The 25,689-nt window shown below is 37.7% G+C and overlaps 1 protein-coding gene across 3 annotated transcripts; it reads right to left on the minus strand.

The window, feature by feature from the left end:
• Window positions 1-4,848: 4,848 nt before the first annotated feature.
• TATDN3 (TatD DNase domain containing 3) lies at window positions 4,849-25,676 on the minus strand. Of its 3 annotated transcripts, none has more exons than XM_042925881.1 (10): window positions 25,566-25,676; window positions 24,015-24,047; window positions 22,933-23,006; window positions 22,631-22,715; window positions 18,433-18,495; window positions 17,187-17,296; window positions 16,968-17,023; window positions 15,542-15,654; window positions 7,730-7,807; window positions 4,849-5,128 (listed from the first exon to the last, which is right to left on the minus strand). In XM_042925881.1, the coding sequence occupies exons 1-10, from the start codon at window positions 25,629-25,631 to the stop codon at window positions 4,985-4,987; spliced, it is 822 nt and encodes a 273-aa protein (XP_042781815.1). In that variant the 5' UTR covers window positions 25,632-25,676; the 3' UTR covers window positions 4,849-4,984. The 3 variants fall into 3 exon arrangements, with proteins under 3 accessions (XP_042781815.1, XP_042781814.1, XP_042781816.1); XM_042925880.1 differs by having other exon boundaries at window positions 7,730-7,810; XM_042925882.1 differs by lacking the exon at window positions 4,849-5,128 and adding an exon at window positions 6,500-6,602 and having other exon boundaries at window positions 7,730-7,810.
• Window positions 25,677-25,689: the final 13 nt, after the last annotated feature.

A 25,689-nucleotide genomic window follows, 5' to 3' on the forward strand; every position in this document is an offset into this window, starting at 1 on the left:
TAAGAGATTTCACAAGTACAGGAAAAGTGGATGAAAAGAAAATGTTTACTGCAGTATATATTTGTGTTATCCCCCAAATCAACATATATCCTTCTTGCCCTAAGAATGTCTTTTTTAAGTTCTTCCACAAGATCAACCACCATCTGCTATGGACTGCCAGTGTCTCACCCTTAGCATGAACGGGACATGTGCTGCCTGGAAAGCTCTCCAGACTCTGTAATGAGTCCCAGATTTCCTTCTCTTTTTCTTTTTTTCCTTCATTTCCCCAAGGGTCTCTTGGTGACAACAACTTCTGGGCGTCAATGTTCTCTCAATCAGGGTTTTTAAAAATACAAGCAATGGATACTGAATTTGGCTAATTTAAGGAAATGAACTTACCAAAGGATACTGGATGGTTCATAAAATCTCCAAGAAGGCTGAAAAAACCAAATTCATGCCACTGAACTAAAAGCATAAAGACCACTGCCACAGACCCTGCAGTGAACACTGTCAACCTTGCCAAACTGGACTCTAAATTTGCTGCTATACTGCCCACTGTCACCAGAACGGAGTCGGATCAGTCCTGACCTCTTCACGTCCCTAGCATCATTTTAATCTAAGGTGGGTAAGAGTATCAGTGTCTTGGTGGCAAAGAAGGTCACTTTCCAAGTGACTGCTTGGCATTTTGGACCTCTATAGTAGGAAGCAGTCTCTGCATATTAAGGTGAGAGATACTCTACAGAAAGGAATTCACATGTGCGATGGCCAAAAAAAGATAGATGTCCATCCATATGAACCTGAAGACCCCTTCTCTCTTCTACTGCTTCCTTTAGTCACTGCCTATCCACTCAGTTTCAGAGCTCTTAATTTGTAATACCTGGAGAATGGCTTTTGAAAGATGTTAAACTCATGCAGAGATCAAATTGGGAGGTACTGGGATATTTGGAAAAAAGTGCTGGAATGGAAGTCAGGGGATTATAATTCTAAATGTATCCTACATTAGCTGTGAGCATTAATACAATTTGTTTAAATGACTTGGGCTTCAGAGCAATCCACAGAAAGGTCCTCCATGGAGGACATTAAACTTTTAACACTTTTTGTTTGCTCTTATATGCTATACGTGGTTCTCCATATTTATTATACTAAACTATTAACTTGAGAAATGTTATTTGAACCGGTTTTTAAAGATTATTTATTTTTTTTAATGTTTTTTTTTATTTTTTATTTTTTTGAGACAGAGACAGAGCATGAACGGGGGAGGGTCAGAGAGAGAGGGAGACACAGAATCTGAAGCAGGCTCCAGTCTCTGAGCTGTCAGCACAGAGCCCGACGCGGGGCTCGAACTCACGGACCGTGAGATCATGCCCTGAGCCGAAGTCGGACACTTAACCGACTGAGCCACCCAGGCACCCCGATTATTTATTTTTTTGATTTACATCCAAGTTAGTTAGCAAATAGTACAATAATGATTTTAGGAGTAGATTTGAGAAATTATACATTATCATTCCTATGTTTAACACCCAGTGCTCATCCCAACAAGTGTCTTCCTTAATGCCCCTTACAAATTTAGCCCATCCCCCCCCAGTGGGGGGGGGGAATAAAAAGGACAGTGAGATTTACTTATTCTTGAAAAGCTAAGCTCTAAAAAAGCACAGAACAGTCTCTGGAAATCCTTTCTAAGTTACTCAGATCCTGTAAATGAAATGTCACTTCACATCTGCTATGCTGAAGTATTCAATCAAAAGCATGAAAGGGGCAAGAAAGGGCAAATAAAAAAATTAAACTCTGAAGTAGGAGTGTAGCTCAAGTACGCAAAAAGACTTTTTTTTTTAATAGAGCTACATGCTACTTTTCATTTTTAATGTTTATTTATTTACTTTTGAGAGAGAGACAGTGGAGAGGGAGAGAGGGAGAGAGAATCCCAAGCAGGCTTCCCACTGTCAACACAGCCTGATGTGGGGCTCAAGTGGGACGCTTAACTGCCTGAGCCACTCAGGTGCTCCAAGACCCTTATGTTTAGTTTGGAAGAGGGATCTGGGAGAGGGAAAGGAAACACACAACAGCTATAGGCTGGAGGATTATGACCAAAAGGGGGCGGGAGATCGAGAGCAAGCAGCAAAGTGATCAAATGAACATTTAGTTGCATAATAATGAAAGAAAAGAGCTGGCATTGAGTCTTCTTTTTTAATTTAAAAAATGATACATATTCATCTGATTCTTACCAGAATAATAAAAGACAAAAGTTGGAATAAGAAAGGTTTCTTTTAGTAAGGAAAGTCACCATGTGCTTGGGCTGGGGTGTGGGAAGAAGAAAAGTCCTCTTTGCTTTTCACCTGGGGGCGGGCGTTCCTATAGGAACAAAAGATTTGCTTTTCCAGACCATAAGGGTTTATTCCTATTTTTCAGAATGTTTAACCTTTGAAAATCTTTGAATAGTATTAAATACATTTACAGGCTGGAGGAGAAAAATATGCATCTACAAAACAACAAACAAACAAACCCAACCAGCTAAAAGGTACACAGTATTAAATCTCCATTTTGGGACGCCTGGGTGGCTCAGTCCGTTGGGTGTCTGACTTTGACTCAGGTCATGATCTCACAGCTCGTTGAGTTCGAGCCCCGTGTAGGGCTCTGTGCTGACACCTCAGAGCCTGGAGCCTGATTTGGATTCTGTGTCTCCCTCTCTCTCTGCCCCTCCCCTGCTTGCACTCTGCTCTCTCTCAAAAATAAACATTAAAAAAAAAAAAACCAGAGATCTCCATTTCAAAGAGTAGATTGAAAGATAACATACCTGACTTGTCAGCTGCAGTCAGTTGGACTTACTGCCTCCATTTGCACATTTAAAAGATAAGTGAGAGTATATGATATTGCAAACCTCGTTTCAGGCCACAGAGAAGATGCAAAAAGAAAGTAGTTCTCACATGATCCGCAACCTCTAGATTTGAAAGACATGCACAAAGTAAGCCTAGTAAAAAGGAATGTGTGTTGAAGCACCTTGGTGGCTCAGTCGGTGAAGTGTCCTTAATCTTGATCTTGGCTCAGGTCATGATCTCATGGGTCACGGATTCCGGCCCCGCTTTGGGCTTTGCACAGAATGGAGCCTGCTTGCAATTCTGTCTTCCTCTCTCCCTGCCCCTCCTGCACTTGCGTTCCCTCAAAAATAAATGAATAAACTTTAAAAAAAGGTAAAAGGTAATGCATGTTGTCATCAGACTGGTTTTATAGAACTCTATTCCTCTTATATTATAGTGCTTCTCAACATAGTTTTGAAATTACTTTTCCACTTTATAAATTTTGAACTGAAGGCAAAGACCTTGTCTCATTCCTCTCTGTAGCCTATGGGCCTAGATTAGTGGGAAACACACAAGGAGGGGCTCAAGAACTGTTTGTGTAATCAATGAAACAAATAAATTGAGGAGTAAATGAAGAAAGTGGCTACCCAATTTGGAGGGAGGGGTCATGTCTGGCTGGGATGACCAGGCAAGGGAAAGTCATGTAAGCCGGGTCTTAAAGGATTTAAAGGTGAGATATGGACAAAGGGGGTGTGGGCAGAAGGGGTGGGAAATAGGCAGAAGAAATACAGAGGTGAAAGAGAGCTCCGAAGTCCGATTTTAGTGGAACCTCCCACTACATGTAGGAATTTCATCTCTCGTGATGCTGATGGGCTGTTAAGCTCCTCATGAAGCACCCTCTTTGGTTTCTTAGCTAGTCTAGTTCACTTTGGGCCATCTGCCCTAGAACTAGTTTCGATTCCTACATAAATAATTTCAAAATATTAAAGATTATGTAAAATCACCTAGTTTGTAGGAAGTCAATTTTTTTCTATGATAGGTACTTTTTCCAGTATTTGCTGATTGTATAATTTAGTAAAATTCAATAATGAGGTTTTGGTATGGTCATAACACCTAGTCAACTACATATAAAATTTAAAAAAAAATGTGGTTAAAATACACACTGTGGTTAAAATCTACCACTTTAATAACTTCTAAGTGTACAGTTTAGTGACATTATGTACATTCATTATGTATGATGGTGGGGACATTGCATACATCCCCACCAATCCATCCACAAAACTCTTTGCAGACACGATTTTTAAAACTTAAAAATATAAAATATCACTACATGCAAAAATAGATACATTTTTCACAAACCTATGTACATTTTAAACATGTGACAAAATTCAGATTGGATCTTAAACTTAGTTACTACCTAACCTTTGGGGCTTAGTATTTAATGGTGATTAGACACACCATTCGCCTCACACGTCAAAGTCTAAGATCAATATAAGAACCTATACATTTCTTTCTTAAAAAGAAGTAATTCAAAGTCCTGACAATTCAATTTTACAATCCCAGAAAAAAGAGATTTCTGACAGTATAAAAAACTAGATCTCCTTTCACCAGATAAATCCTATGGGAAATATAACAGGTGGTGAAGGATCAAACTTTAGCCACCACGGTAGCACTCACATCTTACCTGTGGGAACCACCCTTGCCAGAAGAAATGGTTTCGGTTCATCTCGTGGTTCTACTTAATGGGGAAGGTAAGAAGCAGTGATGTTTCCCAATCTCCTGCTAGGTCCCCCAAAATTAAAAAGAAGTACAAAGTGGAATCAGAACCCAGGGTTTCAGGATCCAAGCCCAGTTTTAGGAGAAATATCTTCTCCAATTATAATCTTCTATACCTTTATATAATGGCTTCTTCAGTTCAGACTCTTTTTTTTTTTTTTAACATTTATTTATTTTTGAGAGACAAAGACAGACAGAGCATGAGTAGAGAGGAACAGAGAGAAGGAGACACAGAATCTGAAGCAGGTTCCAGGCTCTGAGATGTCATCACAGAGCCCGACACAGGGCTCGAAGCCACGAACTGTGAGATCACGACCTGAGCCGAAGTCAGATGCTTAATTGACTGGGTGTCCACCTGGGTGCCCCTAGTTCAGACTCTTAATCGGAACATTTCTTTCTCTCGGATGCTGCTCCCTGCAGCAGATTTGGTTTTGAAGCTACTTCTGGAGCAGCTGCCGAAGCTTGGGGAATAGTTTCAATGCATTCTGTGTTGTCACTTCTATAACTTCTTCTACTGAGATCCCCTTCACCTGGGCAATATATTCTGCTGAAATGGAAATGTTTTGGGGTTCATTTCGTACCTGAAACAGAACAAAGCAGACAGTGAATCAGACATGACACTCAAGGGAAGCAATCTTAGAGACCATAGATAGAGCAGAACAAAGTGAGTTGGTAAAAGCCAGTGAGGTTTTTTTTTTGTTTTTTTTTTCTTTTCTTAATGGCAGGGGAGGGGAGGCAAGGCTGGGGAGAAGGCCCTGAACTTCAGCTTAAAAGCTATAGCCACAACATTGGCCTGTACAATGTTGAATATAAGTCGATGTCGTTCTTGAAAAGAGTCCTCGGGTATTAACACTGAGGCCCAGGGCCCAGCACATAAAGCAGTCTGCAGGTGGTGAACACTTGGTGACCTGCCTGTCTGATGAATTAACTGTGCTTTGGTCTGTTGTATAAGTGACTGGCTTGTAAAGGTCACTGCTCTGCTGCCTGGCCTCTTCACCTCACAGGTTTACTACAGTTGGATTCAAGAATTGCTATTGTGTGTCTGGAAGAATAAATAGATTACGTACTGGTATTTCACTGATTCTAAGATGTTCAATATCTCTGAAATTGATACTGGTTTTACTTACATTCGATGGCATGTCATAGCATAATTGTCAGTGATTTTTCTTTCTTAGTTGTTACAAAACAGTGGTGTATCTATAATCAGTAGCACTCAGATTTTACAAATTATATTATTATTATTATGTTTTCTACTCAAGTTGATAATACTCAGGGGAATAAGATAACTGTTAAAATTTAAAAAACAAACAAACCACCTTGATAATTAGCCTAAAAAAACAATGAAAAATATGCACCAAGATTTTTGCTCAAGGATGTTCATCATGTTGTTTATCATGCTGTGTTGGAAACAATGTAAATAACGATTATCAAGTTACGGATATTATGGTATGTTCACATACTGGAAGATTACACAGTTATTAAACATGATGAGGAAAAGCATATTGACATACAGAGATGTTTACCAGATAAAGCAAGTTATGAAATTTGTTCAGGCTATTCTTATTTTTATGAAAAATATATATGTACCTATATGGATATTAAGAAGGCTGGAAGGACATAAAAACTAACATTTATTTAGTGCTTATTGTAGGCAAGATTTTGTTGTAAACTTTTCATAGGATTTCTCATTTATTCCTCAAAGTAACTCTATGAGATAGGTACTATTATTATCTGCTTTCTTAGCGTCACTTTTTTTTTTTGTAGATAAGAAGGAATCCTAAATGGCTGGTTTGTAGGCTGGTTGAGGTTTAAACCTGAGAAATCTGGTATCAGGGTTTATGCTCGTAGCCACTGCTCTCTAGTGATAACTTTTCAGTAGTACATGGTTCTATTTTCTTGTTTATGATTTTCTGTGCTTTCTGATTTTCTAAACAAATGCACTTTACTTAACAAAAAGTATATCCAGCTACAAAATTCATTTATTCAACAAATATTTCTGAGTACCTGCTATGCACAAGGCTCTATGCCGGAAACCCAGAGTTTTTGTCACATCAGCTAGAGGCAAATATACACTGAGTTAGAACAGCATTTGAAATTCATTTCTGTTTAGGGGGAAAATGCTACGTTCTGTTCCTTCTAGTATACACTAACCAGGAAAGCAATTCTGTAACATCTTGTCCTATACCCAAACAAAAAAATAACTGGAGTTGTGATCGTCTATTTCCTCATTCCTCTGTCTTCTATATTCTTTAAAGAGCCAACTTACACAGATATGTAACTAATTGGACTTTAATTAGCAAAAGTCACATTGCAATCGTAAATAATCATAGTTTATTAAAAATCACATCACTACTGCTCCCAAACTTCTGAGTCTTGAGTGCTGGTCCTCTGAACCTGGTAGGCACGGAGACACAGATCTGATGGGCAGTCAAGGGCACTCAGTAAGCCACACTGGGAGGTCAATGTAATAGGCGGTGTCCAAAGCAAACACAGCAGATACTCTGGCTTCCTTTCAGTTATAATTTTAAAAGGTAGCAATACTTAAAATATGACATTTTGTGGCCTACAATAATAAAATGTACAGCAAAGATCACATCAATAAATCTATGATTACATCAACATTTGTACTGAAAGAAACAGAGCCTCATTGTAACACGCTAATTGATAGAAGAAAAAGAAACATTTCTTGAACATCTACTATAAACCAGGTGCTGCTGGACATTCATATACATTATTTCATTTAATACTCACTGTAATATTCTCAAGTATTTTATTACTATTTTGCCCACATTCTGTAAATGAGGACACACTTTCAAAGAGATTAAGCAACTGGCCCAAAGTCACACAGCTAGTGGGTAGCAGAGACAGGACTTGAATCCAGGTCTTTCTGACTCTAGATACTGAACTTTTTACTGTACTTGTCTGGCTCTCATTATTACATAAATTAAGACATGGCTGATATCCAATAATATGTGCTGGAGCACAAGAGCTATATAATTAATAAAATCTCTCAACCTAGCATTAAAATAGGATTCTGAAAAGAAAAAAAAAAAAATAAAAAAAAAAAATAAATAAAATAGGATTCCACTGTATTTACACTGTAATGAGACACACGGCTAAACTGAAAACAGTTCAAAAGAAAGAGACAATCTAAATAATGTAGATTTTAGATAACCATTTACCTGTTTTTCTGGTCCTAGTGCAGGTGAATCTGTTTCTAAGCAAATTGAAGTTAAAGGCAACTGTTTCACAAGTTTCTGCTTCTTGGAGAAAAGAGAGAACCAGTTTAAAACATGAGCCATAAAGATAAAAAATGTGCACTAAACCCATATACCAATGCATCCTACTCTCCAGGAACCTAAAATTCATGCTTTCCTATTCAATCAATAATTGTTCACTGTGTTCTCATCCTTCTACTACCAACTGATAGATTTAAACAGAAACATTCATCGCCCCAAATTATCCAAAGCCTCCAGGGACCCGAGCAGTAGTAACCAGTAGCCAAAGATGAAGCACACCCAGCAAGAAAGCCAAACATCTGGTATCACACGCCCAAGGGAGACCCAAGGAAGAGACTTCTGTGGTGTCTCCACCACCACCACCCACCACGCTCAGTGTTTGCTCCTACTATTCGCTGTGAGTCACTCAAGGCTTTGCGTTTACCAATTCGATTCATGTGCACATTTAAAGTTTCAGATTGGGTAGGAGATGGCTTTATTTTCCTGTTTATGATTTTCTGTCTGGATTACAAGGATTGTAATGAACTTCATGAGTTTTAAAGCAAGAACAGAATTCTCTTGCTGCCACTGCACTTTGAAAGTAAAAATGGGAAGTGAATCACTATGTTGTACACCTGAAACTAATGTAACGTTGTGTGTCAACTATACCCAAACGAAAAAGAGTAAAAAAAGTAAAAGATGGGCGACAGATGATACAAAATGAAACATGGTTAAAATAAAGTATTTTAAGATTAAAATTGCAAAAAGCATTGAAATATTATGCACTATTGGTAGATAAACGCTAAACTGTCATAAACTTCCTTTAAGGAAATGTGACAATCTAACCAAAAATTTAAAAATGTATCCCTTTTCCTCAATGGTTCCGTTTATAGGAAATACTGCACAAATGTGCACGTGTATTTGTGGATGTACAAAGGTGTCCACTGAAGTACCTTAAAATGTTTTTTAACGTTCATTTATTACTTTTGAGAGAGACAGAGCATGAGTGGGGTAGGGGCAGAGAGACAGAAAGGGAGACACAGAATCCAAAGCAGGCTCCAGGCTCCAAGCTGTCAGCACAGAGCCCGATACGGGGCTCAAACTCATGACTGTGAGATCACGACCTGAGTAGAAGTCGGATGCTTAACCGACTGAGCCACTCAGGTGCCCCATCCACTGAAGTACTTTAAATTGAAGTATAGTTGACATGTAATATTATATTAGTTTCAGGTGTACAACATAGTGATTTGATACTTACATTACTAAGTGTTACCCTAATACTGTCACCATACAAGATTATTACAATAGTATTGACTATATTCCCTGTGCTGTACTTTTCAACTCCATGACTTATTTTGTAACTGAAAGTCTGTACCTCTTAATCTCCTTCAACTACTTTGCCCATTTCCCCACTCCCTTCCTCTCTGGCAACCACTAGTTCTCTTATGAGTCTGTTTGGTTTTATTTGTTCATTTCTTTCTTTTTTTAGATTCCACACAGAAGTAAAATCATATGGTATTTATCTTTTTCTGTCTGATTTATTTCCCTTAGCATAATACCCTGTAGGTCCATCCATATTGTTGCAAATGGCAAGAATGTATTCTTTTTTATAGCTGAGTACTGAAGCACTGTTTATTAACAGTGAAAAACTAGAAATGACCTAATCTTTACTTACAGTAATGATTAAATAAATTATGGTACATCCATAGTGTGAAATATTATGCAATCACTTTAAAGATGAAGTAGATCAATATTTATAGACACTAATATCCATGAAGCTGACTCAAAACAAGAAGACTAAGAATTGATCTGAATCAATGTTATCAATGATTATCTTTGAGTGGTAGGATTTAGGCCGACTTGAAATTTGTTCTTTTCTGAAGTCTTTCAATTTTCTATAATGTACATATACTGTCTTTAAAATTAGAAAAAATAGTATTTTTGTTTTGGAAAAGAAATGATACAGCTAAAAATTATTACCAAATAGGAAATTTTTCCACACTTGATAAAAATAGGAGAAATAAAAATAATCTTGAACTATCAATTAACTTGACCTGACATTTTAGAACACTCCATCCCCCAGTAGCAGAATACACATTCTTTTCAAGTTATGTATGTTCTATTTACCAAGACCGACCATATTCTGGGCCACTAAGCCTCAATTAATTTATTTTATTAAAAATTTTTTTTTCAATGTTTGTTGATTTTTGAGAGAGACGGGGGTGGGGGGAGGGGCAGAGAGAGGAGACACAGAATCCGAAGCAGCCTCCAGGCTCCAAGTCTTCAGCACAGAGCCTGATGTGGGGCTCAAACTCTCAAACTGTGATATCATGACCTGAGCTGAAGTCAGACATTTAACTGACGGAGGCACCCAGGCGCCCCCTCAACTAATTTGGAAGAATTAAAATTACATACTGTATGTTTGCTGAACACAACAGAATTAGTGATCAGATCCTAATAACAAAGTTATCAGGAAAATTCCTAAGTATTTGGAAATTAATACTTTGAAATAATCAATTTCACACACTTTGAAATAATCAATATGGTCAAAGAGGAAGTCACAAGGTAAATTAGAAAATATTTCAAGCTGAAAGAAAGTGAAAATACAGCATCCATCAAAATTTGTGGATTGTAACTATAAGAACTGGTTAGTGCTAGTGCAACTATAGCATTAAAGGTTTATATTAGAAAACAGGGAAGATTTTAAATAAATAATCTGAAACTGAACTATAAACTATACTTTAACTGTAAAAAGGATAATATATAGGCAACCTTGCTTTACTGTGTTTCACAGATGTCGAGGCTTTGTTTTTGTTTTTTTCTTTTTTACAAATTGAAGGTTTACAGCAACCCTGTATCTAGCAAGTCTATCAGCGCCGTTTTTCCAAAAGCATTTACTCAGTTTGTGTCACTGTCTCACATTTTGGTGATTCTTGCAATATTCCAAACATCTTCATTGTTATTGTATCTGTTATGCTGATATGTGACCAGAGACCTCTGATGTTACTATTGTAACTGCTTTGTGGCACCGCGAACTGTGCCTATACAAGACGGTACACGTAACTGATAAATGTGTATGTCCACCCACCAGCCATTCCCTTGTCTCTCTCTCCCTCTCCCCAGGCCTCCCTACTCCCTGAGACACACAATACTGAAATTAGGCCAATGAATCACCCTACAATGGTCTTTAAGTGTTCAAGGGAAAGGAAGAATCACATAGCTCTCATTTTAAATCAAAAGCTAGATACGATTAAGCTTGGTGAGGAAAGCCGAGACAGGCAGAAAGTGAGGTCTCTTGTGCCAGTTAGCCGTTGCGAATGCAAAGAAAAAGTTCTTGGAGGAAATGAAAAGTGCTGCTCCCGTGAACACACAAGTGATAAGAAAGTGAAACACCTTATTGCTGATATGGAGAAAGTTTGAGTGTCCTGGAAAGGAGACGAAACCAGCCACAACATTCCCTTATGCCAAAGCCCAATCCAGAGCAAAGCCCTTTAATTCTATGAAAGCTGAAAGAGGCGAGGAAGCTGCAGAAGTAAATTCTGAAACCAGCAGAGGTTGGTCCATGAAGTTTAAGGAAAGACACCGTCTCCAAAACATGACAGTACAAGGCGGAGCAGCAAGGGCTGACATGGAAGCTGCAGCAAGTTCTCCAGAAGATCCAGCTCAGAGAATTCAGGAAGGTGGCTACGCTATAAAACAGATTTTCAGTGTAGACAGAACAGCGTTCTACTGGAAGAAGATGCCATCTAGGACCTTCATAGCTAAAGAGAAAAAGTCAATGCCTGGCTCCCAAAATTCAAAGGACAGGCTGACTTTCTTGTTAGGTGCTAATGCAGCTGGTGACTTTAATGTTTACTTACCATTCTAAAAATCCTAGAGCCCTTAAGAATAATGCTAAATTTATTCTGCTTGTGCTCTATAAATGGAACAACAAAGCTTGGATGACGGCACATCTGTTTACAATGGGATTTAATAATTACTAAGCCCACTGTTGAGACGCAGCTTTATTGTGATATTTGCTTTATTGCAGCATACTCACACTACCTGATTTCAAAACTTACTATAAATCTAACATAATCACGGTTGTGTGATATTGGCATATGAACAGACATATACATCAATGGGACAGAATTGAAAAATGAGAAGTAGATCCAGATATACAGTCAATTAATTTTTTTACAGTGCCAAAGTAGTTTTAGGGAGAAAGGATCATCTTTCCAGCAAATTATACCAGAACCAGATATCTATAGGCAAAATAGTGACTCTTGCCTCATACTTCACAACATATACAAAATAGATCACAAATCTAAATGTAAAACTAAATCTGTAAGTCTTCTAGAAGAAAACATAAGAGAAAATCTTTTTGACCTTGGGTTAGATAGATTTCTTAGATATGATACTAAGAGCACAAATCCTAGAAGAAAAATAGTAACTGAAGCTCATCAAAATAACGAACTTCCCTTTGAAAGACACTAGAGAAAATAAGAGAATATATTTGCGAGAAAATGAGAGAAGACATTTGCAAAACACTTAGCAGATAAAGGACTTGCATCCAGAATATATAAAGACCTTCGCCAACTCAACAATAAAAAACAAACCAAATAAAAAGGTGCAAAATATGTGAATGAAATTTTACCAAAGAAGAGACGTGGATGTATGGATGTCAAATAAGCACATGAAATGATGTGCTTTTATTTTAAATTTTTAAAAACATTTTATTTCTAAGTAATCTTTACACCCAATGTGGGGCTCACAACTCTGAGATGAAGAGTCACATGCTGTACTGACTGGGCCACCTAGGCATCCCTGCAAAGCTGTGCTTTTAAATTTTTTAAAACTTTTTATTTGAGAGAGAGCACGAGTGAGGGAGGGACACAAAGAGAAGGAGACTGAGGGAGAGGGAGTGAGAGAGAATCCCAAGCAGGCTCTGCACTGTCAGCATGGAACATAAATTTGAAACATCATTAACCGAGGAAATGCAATGGAAACCACAATGAGAGATGGTTATGCACGTATCAGAATAGCTAAAAAAATGACAACACCAAGTACTAGTAAGGATGCAGAACCAAGACTTTGGCTTACTGCTGTTGAGAATCCAAAATGGGACAGTCAATTGGAAGTCAGTTTGACAGTTTCTTAATAAGTTAAACATACACTTAACCTTATGACTCAGCAATAGCACCTCTAGGTTTTAACACAGAAGAAATGAAAATATATGTCCAAACAAAGATCTGTATGTTAATGTCTATATCAGCTCTATCCATAATAGTGTGAAACTGGAAACAATCTAAATGTTTATCAACTGGTAAATGGGTAATCTGGAAAATCCACATGCAATCAAAATAAACTACGTATACAAAATAGACTACTCATATATGCAACAACACGGATGAATCCAAAAGCATTAAGTAAAAGAAGCCAGATCCAAAAGCTTACATGAATTATTTCATTTAGATCACATTCTAGAATAGGTAAAACCATAGGGACAGAAATCAGTGGTTGCCAGGGATTGGGGGTGGAAGGAGGAATTTACTAGAAAGGTACATGAAGCAACTTTTTGGGATGATGGAAATACTCTGTATCTTGAATGTGGTGGTAGTACACCTTTGTTAAAACCATTAGAATTGTGTATGTAAAAAAGGCAAATCACAATAGGTATATTTCTCAATAAACCTGATTTTAAAAACTACAATTCAAAAAATAATAAAACATAAATAATTGTTACTGGAGATTTTTTTTTTTAATTTTATTTTATTTTAGAGAGAGAGGGAACAAGGGAGGGAGCAGAAGGAGAGAGAGAATCGTAAGCAGGCTCCATGCAGGCAGTGTGGAGCCCGATGTGGGGCTTGATCCCACAACACTGGGATCATGACCTGAGCTGAAGTCAAGAGTTGGATGCTTAACCAATTAGCCATCCAAATGCCCCTTGGAGACATTTGTAAAAAATCTTGGCTATACCTCAATTCTGTACTCTTTACTTACATTAGTTCTGAATACTGGTAGACAATTTACTGTATTTCACAGAATTTAAGGTGCCATTGACTGTAACATGCACCTCAGTATCAAAGACAATAAAATATAAAAAAAAAGAGTGTCTAAAAATATGGTAAATTACCTAAATTAGTTTTTGTTGCATTTTTAATTGATAGAATTCACATACCATGATATTCATTCTTTAAAAGTATACATTTCAGGGGCACCTGGGTAGCTCTGTCAGTTGAGTGTCCGACTTCGGCTCAGATCACAATCTCGTGGTCTGTGAGTTCGAGTCCCGCGTCAGGCTCTGTGCTCACAGCTCAGAGCCTGGAGTCTGCTTCAGATTCTGTGTCTCCCTCTCTCTGCCCCTCCCCTGCTCACTCTCTGCCTCTCTCACAAATAAATAAACATTAAAAAAAATTTTTTTAATAAAATAAAAGTATACATTTCAATGATTTTTACTATATTCACAAGGTGGTACAACCATCAGCAGTATGTAATTCCAGAACTTTTCATCACCCCAGAAAGACACCCTTTACCCATTAGTAGTCACTAATGATTAGTAGCAATCATTAGTCTACTTTCAGCCTCTGTGAAATTTGCCTGGACAGTTCATATAAATGGAATGATATGTGTTCTTTTGTGTCTGGCTTTTTTCTTAGCATAATGTTTTCAAGGTTTATCCATGTTTTAGCAGGAATGAGCACTTCAATTCTTTTTATGATTGAATAATATTCCATTATACGGGCACACCACATTTTGTTTATCCACTCATCGGCTGATGGACATTTGGGTTGTTTCTAGTTTTTGGCAATTATGAATCCTGCTGCTGTGAACATTCATGTACAAGTTTGTGTGTGGATATATGTTTTTATTTCTCTTGGGTATCTACCAAGGAGTGGAATTGCTGGGTCATATGTTAACTGTGTTTAATTTTTTGAGAAACTGTCAAACCGAGTGGGTGTGAAGTGGTACTGCATCGTACCCTTGATTTGTGCTTTCTTTTTGGCTAATGTCTTTTCATGTCCTTATGACCATTTGTATGTCTTCTGGAGAAAATCTACTTAAATCCTTCATCCATTTTTAAACTGGGTTATTTGCCTGTTTATTATTTATTATTATTATTATTATTTTTTTTTTTTTGAGAGAGAGTGAGAGCAAGAGTATGAACAGGAAAGGGGCAGAGAAAGAGGGAAAGAGAGAATCCCAAGCAGGCTCTGTGCCCAGTGCAGAGCCTGACACAGGGCTCGGTCCCACAACCCTGGGTTCATGACCTGAGCTGAAATCAAGGGTTGGACGCTCAACGGACTGAGCACCCAGGCACACCTATTTTGTTTCTAATTGGTGAGTAGTAATGGTATTTTATATACTCTGGACACTAAACCCTTATTAGATATAATTTGCAAATACTTATTCTGTAGGTTATCTTTTCACTTTCTCCATAGTATCTCTTCTAGTATAAAAAGTACAAGAATTGTTTTACTGTGGAAGTTTTAAATTTTGGTGAAGTCTATTTTTTCTTTGACTGCTTGTGCTTTTGGTGTCATATCTAAGAAACCACTGCCAATTCCAAGGTTATAAAGATTTTGATCTGTTTTCTTCTAATAATTTTATAGATTTAGCTCTTGTGTTTATGTCTTTGATCCATTTTTGAGTTAATTTTCATGTCAGTGTGCGGTAGGGACCTATGATTAGTTTTTGTAATGTAACCAGAGTAAGTTATTACAAGTGTGTAATAAAAGCTCGTATTTTAAAGTGCATTTCACAAAGCATAAATTGAGGCTTAATGAAAGAACTTACCTGTCCACTTCTTATGATAGAAGGAGGAATTGAGAAGAAGTACCCAGCTCTTACTCCTTCCATGGCTACAGATGGCCGGCCATCAAATGCATGCAGAAGCACTTTGTCAGCACCTGTCAAAGGTTAATGAGAAGCTAGAGTTTCCTTTCATTTCCTTAATGAGAAGTTTTTCCACTAATCAAATTGGGCAACATAGATTGTAAATTTTAAGTAAATGTTGATCACAAGGACATAAGGATGAGGTTCTATGACTTCTAACGGGTAAATGTACAGTGTTCAAACAGTACAATAAAAAATACAGCACGTTGTTAATCTTCAGAATAAAATTGAAATACAATTTTTTAAACACATTTCTAAACATCCTTTATCATCAAACCTTTTCTAGACATTTGGAAATTATTCTAGTAGGAACAATTATTGTTCCTACTACGTCTTTAAGCAGTGAAATTATCCTTCGCAAGAATGCTTGTGAAAGAGACAGGGAATCAGTGACTGAGAGATTCTGTAGTCAGGGCTGGCTTCACAAGATCACCTTTAGTTCTTAAAGGATGGCCACTCAGCCTGCCTAAAAATCCCAGTAATTTTTACTAATCCCAGTGATTCTCATCACTGAGAAATACAATACTTTCTAGCTGCAGGCAATTACATTTACTTTACTATTTGATACTGTTTTTTTTCAAATAGTAGGTGTGATCATTTGTGGATTGCGACTATTAAGTGAACTATGAAATCAATTTAGTGAGTCACGACTGACCAGCATGTGCTTATATGTATGTGTGTGTCTGCATATATATATGCACACATATTTATATATACCATATGAATATACTGCTCCTTAAACGTTTCTCAGGTTTCTTTATGCACATATACGAAGTCTCGAAATAAAGTCATACTACAAAAAAAGTATACATGTGTATATATTGCGACTCAAAATAAAGTATATTTCTTACTGTGTATAACACTTTATAAAGTCTGAAAAGTAATTCTGTAAGATATACTTTTACTTTAGAAGCAGCTGAAGTTGACAGTGCATTTTATGTATCATGGCCTCAGCCTGTATAATTACCATTTTCTGAAGCAGCAGCCAGAAAACATGCAAAACAGTAACACATCTTTGCTCTGTTTTTTCCTGTCTTTAATCAGCTGGTTAAGCTGATTAAAAAATTGGAACTGCCAATTTTTAAATTAGGGAATATAAATTACTTGATCCAAGTTTTCACTTGCTTTATGCTGGCCTTTTAAATGGCATAGTCACACCTGGAAGTAGACTGACTTGCAAAATCACCTTAGTTGGTTTCCACCTCCACCCTTGCCCCATTTCATTCCCTTTAAGAAATCAAGGTGAAACACGGTTTATTCCGTGAGAACATGGACTGGAACTGTCAAACTGAAATATTAGGCACATTTCTCTCAGGAACCTAAATACCTTGCTCATTTAAGAGGCTGATGGTGGGTCTTCCAGCTGAGCGTGAGTGAACATTTCTGTTTAACAACAAAAAATTCTTTTTAGGTACTTAATCTGTAAGTATTATTTTGTTCTATTAAAGCAGTTCAGAGAAAAAGAAATGCAAAGCTCCATCTCAGGAGAATCATTATTTAATTTGCTCCATAGCTATTAATACAGAAAGATGATTAATTAACCTACAGAGGCAAATTTAATCTTTTGGCTAATTGGACCTGTCGGATTAGGACTTGTCGCTGCTCTTCCTTCTGTTCATCAGTGCCAGCAAATCTGGGGGAGAAATCTAGTCCCACCTGTAATGGAAAAATACAACAGATTTACACGTTTATGGTTTAATGAACCTAAAAGACATGCCATGGAGCCATGCTGTCCAAGAAACATGACGGGAGCCATACATGCAAGCCACATGCGTAACTTCACAGTTTCTAGTAGCCTTGTTAAAAACACTAACAAGGAGCACCTAGGCTGGCTCAGTCGGTTAAGTGTCCGACTTCGGCTCAGGTCATGATGTCACAGTTCATGGGTTTAAGACCTGCATCAGGCTCTGTGCAGACAGCTCAGGGACTAGAGCCTGCGTCAGACTGTGTTTCCCTCTCTTTCTCTGCCTCTCCCTTGCTTATGCTCCCTCTCTCTCTCTCAAAAATAAATAAACATTTTTTAAAAAATAAAATAAAAACACTAACAAGAATCAGGTGAAATTAATTTTAATAATATACTTTAATCCTATTAATACAATATGTCAAAAACATCATTATTATATAGTAATATTATTATTTCAATACAAAATCAATATAAAAAAATCATTGTTATTTTACATTCTTGTTTTGGGTACTAAGACTTTGAAATGCTGTGTATTTTACATTTATAGCACATCTCAGTTTGGACCAGTCACATTTCAAGTGCTGAACAGTTGTATGTGGTTACTACATTGGACAGGGAAGATTATAATGCCTGTTTCCCTTGACACTATTTTGGCACGCATTGCTATATTCTAAATTTAAGTGTTACTCTTATCTTTTATCTTTGATTAGAAGTGGAGTTTATTACCAAGTGATAAAAATGTTTCATAACTGTAAATTGTATAATAAAAATATTTTTTAATTACAAACTCTAGCCTAGTTAATGTCAGTATACACCAAGTTAACTACCACAGAGATGACCCTATTTAAGAAAAGGAAAAGAAAATAATTTAGAAATGCTAACAAAGTAGTTTTCTTTCATTAACATAAGCCTATGGTGAAGTTTTCTATTGTTTTATCCGCAAGCTATTTTGCTTTTTGAGGAAGTACTGACAAATTATCATTCAGCTAAACAGGGTGAAGATAATTATCTAAGTCAGTCGTAACCACCAACAGTGAATTAAAGATTATATTCATATATCATATTTAAGTCTGGATTGGAAGTCATTTGATCGGCTATTTGGTGTTACCTCTCCAATTGCCAATAATCGATCCTTGTAATTCTCCATAATGGGCAAAGCTACATCCAAATCCTGGGAGAAAAAAAAGTAAATTTGCTTAAATAAAGAGGAAGGGAACTGATACTTTAGAAAAAACATTTTATATGCCAGGCACTGTACTATACTGGATCCTTTACATACATTCAATACCTTTAACCAGTGAAGAAGTATTAATAGTCATCCTACAATGGTACATACTACTATTTGGAAATTTGAGTAGAAACCTCCCACACCCAGTCAGGTTACAAGAACAAGACTTTCAATGAAAAGTTCCACCAGAACACTTCCTAATATTTAAGAGGTATTCCCTGGCATTTAAGACTGATTTGGATTTCCTCCTGGAATAGCTGAGCAAGAGAGAAGAAAGCCGACAGGTAGTCACCCTTGTAATTGAGCTTTTGGGAGTGCACTGTGGTATGTCCACCTCTGAGGATGTTTTTTTAGTTTTTTCATAGTGATAATCCTATACATCCTCCTGCACTGTTTTCACTGATTTCTTCTGTCTTTACAGTCATGCCTAGCCTATTTTTTCCCTAAAGATTCAATAGCATAAACATTAAATATCACACATATGCTTCTTTGTCAACTACTGAAATAACTGTATACTGTTAGTTTCCATGATATTACTATTTCCACTTAAAGAGAATTCACCCTGTGAGAGTTCCCTTGTAAGAAAAGGGAAAGACAAATAAATACATATATGGAAAATTTGCTTCTAGATATCTTATAGACTACTTTGAGAGTTTTAGTCTCAGGATATGTAAATTGCAAAGGAATTCTACTGAAGATAATCAGGACAAAGAAGAATTAAGAAGAGGGAGGTGAAACAGATGGTAAAGGAACAGGAGATTTTACAATTCTACCTCTAGAGACAGAAAGGATGAGGGAGAGAGTAGATCAAGGCCTTAGAAATACATTCTAGTAGACTCAACAAAGAGGAATTAACATTGTTGTAGGAGCTAAGACTATAAAACCTTAGACACCAGAGAAGGCGTCTGACAACAGCCGAGGAGGTTAAACAGTGTCATCCAAAGTTTCTTCCATATCAAATATACAAGTTACTCTGTCTCTCAAAGCTCAGAGGCACTGGAAAAGTTGGGGATTACCCAGGAAATGGCTGATATTTGGAAAGTCTTAGAAGAAGGTGTACATTTAGATGAAGACCAGATATAGGAAAAATTGTGCTTCTTGGAATATGTATTATCTGTGGAAAAAAAACAAATTTGTAATAAGACTGTTCCAACTTCTCACGAAATAGTCTGGAAGTTCTGGCAAGTCAGGGATAGTAAATAAAAATCAATATAATTCATACTACTAACTTAATACATGTGTGTATTTGTGTGTGTGGTCTCTAGTATTTCAATAGATGTAAAAAGTTTTATAAAGACATTCATAAATCTATTTCTGACTTCATTTTTGTTCCAACTTCCTCCATAAGGTCTCAAGTTCCTTAATAGCTAATGGTTCTATTATGGGGCTTCAAAAATCCTAAACCTCTATAACTATGACTAGGACTACTATTGTATAATTATTCATGGTTTACAAATGAGGAAATTGTGGGGCATCTGGGCGGCTCAGTGGGTTAAGTGACCACCTCTTGAACTCAGTGCAGGTCTTGATCACAAGGTTGTGAGTTCAAGCCCCATATTGGGCTCTGCGCTGGGCATGAAGCCTCTTTTAAAAAAAAAAAAAAAAGAGGGAATTAAGACTTAGCAAAGTGCCACAGATCACAGAAGCCAGTAGGACAGGCCTTTCTGACTTCAAAGCCCATGCTGTTCGTACTATGCTGCTGACAGAAAAAAAGAGAAAAGGAGGAGGGAGGAGGAAAAAAGGGGACAAAGGGCAAAAGGGAAGGAGAGCACATTTATTCTGAATGATTTTAAATAATTACAAAAGATTTTTTATCAAAGAAAATGTTTAGTCTTCAGAACCTTTAGAACAGGTCAGGCGTGTAACACAAATGAACGAAGTGGGCCAAGAAGGGACCAGAGCCAACTGCAGAGCACATGCCCTGTTTGCAGGGGGCACTAGATTGCAGACAGTGAATTTTGGTTCCCTGAAGCATCTCCAGGGTCCAAGCCCTGCCTGGTAATAATATATATTGAATGAATTAATTCAGTAATGTGCTGGAAGATCTGTGTGATCTAGGCAACTTTACACTTGATCCTAGCCAAAGGGCCGGGAAGCGATGCTAGGCCACTTTAAGTTTATAAACCAAATTAACTTAATAAATGCTTACTACATACCTAGCTTTGTACCACATATTAGGGGCTTCTAATTTAATCAATATGGGAAAATGAATCTAGGGTATGGACAAGCACACTAGGAGTAAAATAGGAATAACTGCTTATCTGTGGTGTTTTTCAGAGGGCTATCCTAAGATTTCCTAAGTTCATATCTGCTTTAAGAATCTAGAATTACCCATCTATTGTTGGTATTTTAACTACTTTTATAAATTAAACAGTCCTATCAGTTCTACATCTGTGCCAGAATATGTCAAATCCACCCACCTCCTCTCACCTCTGCTGCTACCACTCTGGTCCAGTCTACCACCGTCTCTCTCTCTGTAATAGTCTCCTAGCTCCTTCTGTCTTCCTCTTTTGCTCCTGTCTTAAATCTCCCACTGAATTGATGAAATCCGACAAGGCCCTTACGACGTGATCCCTGCCCAGTCCCTCTGACCTCACCACTGTTGTCACATCAGCACTTTATTTCTTGTTCCTACCTTAGGACATTCGTGCTTGGTTGTTTCCTTTGCCTACAACACTTGGATGCCTCTCTCTGCAGGGCCAATTCCTTCATAGCATTCAGGTTGCATTTCTAACATCACCACCTCAGAGAGGCTTTCCTTGACTACAATCTAAAAACCAGCATCCACAATCCCTATCACATAATCTTGTTTTATTGTCTTTAAAGCACTAAGTGCTACCTAAAGTTTTCCTGTTTGCGTATCTAATTGTTGATGGTCTGTCTGCCCCTATCTAGAATCTAGCCTCCACGAGAGGGATTTCACTCCATGCTGCTTGGAGGAGTGCTTGAAATGCAGTAGGTGCTCAGTAAACACTTGTTGACTAACTAAATGAATGCCTATTAATAGAAATCTCAAGATCAATGAAAGAAATGCTATCTTGCTATGATCCCCAGTATTTTTGGAATTTTAACTCTTTGGCAATTTAGCTAATTCTATCATAACAGGAGAACAACTCAGGAAAGCTATAGGACAAATATTTATTTTTACCTTAAGTGAATTAAAAGTACTTTTGTTTCAAAATAAATAGAGCTACCTGGGGTATCCTAATGTAAGAATACAAATTCACTATTATAAAAAGTCAAAGACCTTGTAGCCTCCTTTATTCATAGGTAACAAAAAGTCTTTACTTCTTCAAAATGGGGGGCTATCAATTCCATTATGTAATAAAGCATTTAAGGAACTGTGCATCACCCTGATGTTGAGTCAAGAGACGAGTCTGAAATGTAAGACACATTGGCTATTGTGAGTCAGTGAGATCTTGTAGGTAGGATTTTTTTCACAGAGGGTATAAAAGCAACGCAGCTTAATAGATCAGAGCATTCCTATAGAAATGGCTTAATGGTCAAGAAGACACTGCTCATTTGCTCCCTTACAATACCACATCTATGAATTTGTAACTTTCTTTTTCTGGATATTTTATCACTTTTTTGCCAAAGCAATAGGACAACATGATAAAAAATGTGAAAGCAAGTCACTTATAATTCTGCCCAATCATCACAGCTAATACCATTTCTGTGTTTTTCTCTCCAGTCTTTTCCTTATAGAATATATTTTTCCTTGGATGTCACTCCTAGCAAATAACCATTTGGTATCCTGCTTTTCTCCCTATATTATACTGTTAAATATTTTCTTCATCACTAATATAAAATAAACCTTATAATTCTCATTTTCCATGCATGCATCCCATATGTATGTATGTATATTTAACATTCTACAAATTAATTAATTTTTATTTCTGAGCCTCTAGGCTGTTTCCATTTTTTCCTCTATTACAAATAATGCTGCAACAAATACCTATGTGAAAGGTAGTATTTCCTTCTTCTGGATTATTGCCTTAGAATATAGGTCAGAAAGAAGAGGATTACAAAGTAAAAAGGCATATTTTTTTTTATGGTTCTTGTTTTATATGACTGTTACCTTTAATGTGACACTTCTTTGGTCTTCTGGTAAAACTCCTTGCACAGGGTGAACACCCAAACATGGCAGGACAAACCCCTTATACCTAAAAATGTAGAACAAATTAAGAGAGCAGGAATATTAAACTAGTAAACAATGCTACTCTAAAGAACAAGTATGAAAGAATTTTTTAGGGCTACATCGATGTGACTTTTTTTCTTCTTATTCTCTTTCAAAATGGATGATCTCTGATATTATAAATATGACATCATAACTGCATCCTTATTAACAACTCTTTAAATGCTTAATGAGAGAAGCAGCACCTTTCTGAAAGCTGCATAATCTTCTCAAATTCTTCTGAATGTTCAGCAACCACCACAAGAGCCATAACATTGGCCTGAAACAAAAATGAATAGTTAGAGTCTCAAACAATACACATTTAATATAACTGAAGACAAATTTAAAGTCTTCTGTACTTTTAGTTATTCTTACTCACACACCATCAATATAATCAGGATGGCTATCACTGGGTACTCACTATGTTTCAGGCACTATGTTCAGTGAATATAAGTATTACCTCATTTAATCTACACAACCCTATGAGGTAGGCACTACTATAATCCACTATCTAGATCAGGAGAGAGTTTTGGATGGAGTCAAATAGCTCACTAAAGATCACTAGGCCTTGCTTCCGATTCTGTGTCTCCCTCTCTTTCTGCCCCTCCCCCATTCATGCTCTGTCTCTCTCTGTCTCAAAAATAAATAAACGTTAAAAAAAAAAAAAAAAAAAGATCACTAGGCCTGTGTAATTCCAAACTCCTAATTAAGCTGCCATAGTGAATGATTGCTGTGTATGTAAAATGTATTGGCAACCATTCCTGACTATCACTTTTAGGGAAGACTATAAAGTGCTCGTTATAATGAATTTCATAAATACTTCCAAAAATTAGTCATTTTTTTCTGAAACAAATTAAAAATGTCTCAGGAAACTTTTGTAATTTCTCCATGATCTCCGGAGCTAATTTCAGAACTGACAGATGGACCAATCTGTTCCATATAACTGGTAAGCACTGTAGTTGCGGGAACATATTTTGGATCCAGACTATCTATCTTATCTGTATCACGTTACTAGCAGTGTGTCTTTGGATAGGTTAATCTCTAGGTCTGAGTTTTCTCATCTACCAAATGGTTGGCTACAAAATAGTAGCTTCCTCCTAAGGATGTTGTGAAACATTAAATGAGACAATGTAAGAAAGGGCTTAGCTCGGGGCCTGGCATATAGTAAACAGTTAATTAATGTTACTTATTATTAACAAAGCAACATAAGCATACTGTCTCTAAAGTTCAAGCTGTTCTAGCTTGAAATCAATAGGAAAACAAAAGGCAATGATAGATATCGACTTACTTTCTTGGCTTTCTCCAAAACATCATCCAGATCCTAAAACAAGCGTAAGTAATCACAATTATTTTAGATAATAAATAATACAGCTCTTTGGCTGTATATATCAATGTAGTTAGGCACCATAAAGAATGACAACAAAGGCAAGGAACAGTGTGACAGAATGTGAAGAGCAATAGTGATGCACCTTCTGTTTACTTCGTCTCTCCCTAAAATCTGGCTTCTGTTCCCACTCTACTAAAACAGAAACTGTTATTGTGAAATATAAAGGACACTTCTCTATCCTCCTCTTACTTTACCTTCAGCAGCATTAAGAACTCACTTGTTCACTCCTTCTTTCCTGAAATATTTCCCACTCGTGGCTTCTGCTATACTACCCTCCTGCAAACACCGCTCTCCACTAGCTGCTACTTTTCAGTCTCCTTAGCTGGCTCTCTCTCCTCTGCCAGATTTCAGGACCCTATGCTCCTCTCTCTCTATACCTCGGGTGATCTCATCCACAGGTTTTAATACCATTATGCTAATGAGTCCCCAATTTTGATCTCCAGCCTATTTTCTCCTGAACCCAAGACTGACATTTAAAGATGACTACATGACATTTCCACTTGGAAGGATATTAGGCTTCAACATGTGCCAAACATCTGCTTCTCTCAAACCCCCTTGCAACCACCATCATCTTCTGTCTACATACAGTAAACGCCTCCAAAAGCTAGGGTTTTCTAGCTTCCACTCTTGCTATTTGCCACACATTAGCAAAACGGTTTTTAAAATGGAAATCAGATTTGTCCCTCTCCCTTAAAAAAACAAAAAACAAAAAACCTTTACTGGATCCACATTGTCCTTACTGGCCTACTTCACCAGTCTTGTTTCCACCCCTCTCTTTCTAGCTCAGTGGGCTCCACCAGCCTTTTTGTAGGCGGAATGTGCCAAGTTCTATCCTGTCTGGGGCCTGCTACCTGCTTGCTTTTTACACCACCGTACACCCAACTCCTTGCTTGGCCGACTCTTTGTCTTTGCAATTCCAACTTAAGTGCCCCCTCTTGAGAGGTTTACCCCCTAAAAGACACCCCGCTCTTCCTTCTCTATCATCAGCCTCTCATCCCCAATGGAGCAGTTTGCAACTGTGCAACTTTGCAACTCTGATTTTCTGTGTTCTGTCCTTTTGTTTGCTTCTCTTCCCCATTAGAACTGGAACACACGGTGCGCGGGAAAGTGCCGAAAACACAATTTTCCCGGGAAAACTGGGGGCTCCGCCAGGAGTTGCGAGGCGGGTGGGATAAACGGCCGGACCAAGGGGAGGAAGGGGGAAAGCACTCCAGCAAACGGGAAGAGCAAATAAAAGCTACGTGGAGACAGAGGGCTTAACGCTATTCAGGATCAGAAAGAAAAATCATTAGGACTGAGATTAAATACGGAGCCGGGAGCAAGTCACTCCGGGCCATAAACGGGCCTGGGAGGATTTGAGGCTTGGTCTTAAGGGAGGAGAGCAAAAACAATCTGAAGGTAAAGGGCCGCGAGCCTCCCCGCTCCCACGGGCAGGGCCTCGCCCTTACATACGCTGTCAAAGTCCGGGGCCGAGAGGTGGCAGTGACAGTCCACCAACCCTACGCCCACAGCCCCCATCGCCGCCGCCAGCGCAGCACTCCACTGGTCCGCCGAGCACCTGCCGGAACGCTGCCGC

The sequence above is a fragment of the Panthera leo genome, chromosome F3, assembly GCF_018350215.1.
Source record: "Panthera leo isolate Ple1 chromosome F3, P.leo_Ple1_pat1.1, whole genome shotgun sequence".
NCBI lineage: Eukaryota > Metazoa > Chordata > Mammalia > Carnivora > Felidae > Panthera > Panthera leo.

Coding starts and splice junctions, on each gene's coding strand:
- TATDN3 (XM_042925880.1), bottom strand. CDS start 25,631: ATGGGGGCTGTGGGCGTAGGGTTGGTGGACTGTCACTGCCACCTCTCG. Junction 24,048..25,565: donor CGGCCCCGGACTTTGACAGC/GTATGTAAGGGC, acceptor CGCTTGTTTTAG/GATCTGGATGATGTTTTGGA. Junction 23,007..24,014: donor TTTTGGAGAAAGCCAAGAAA/GTAAGTCGATAT, acceptor TTTTTGTTTCAG/GCCAATGTTATGGCTCTTGT.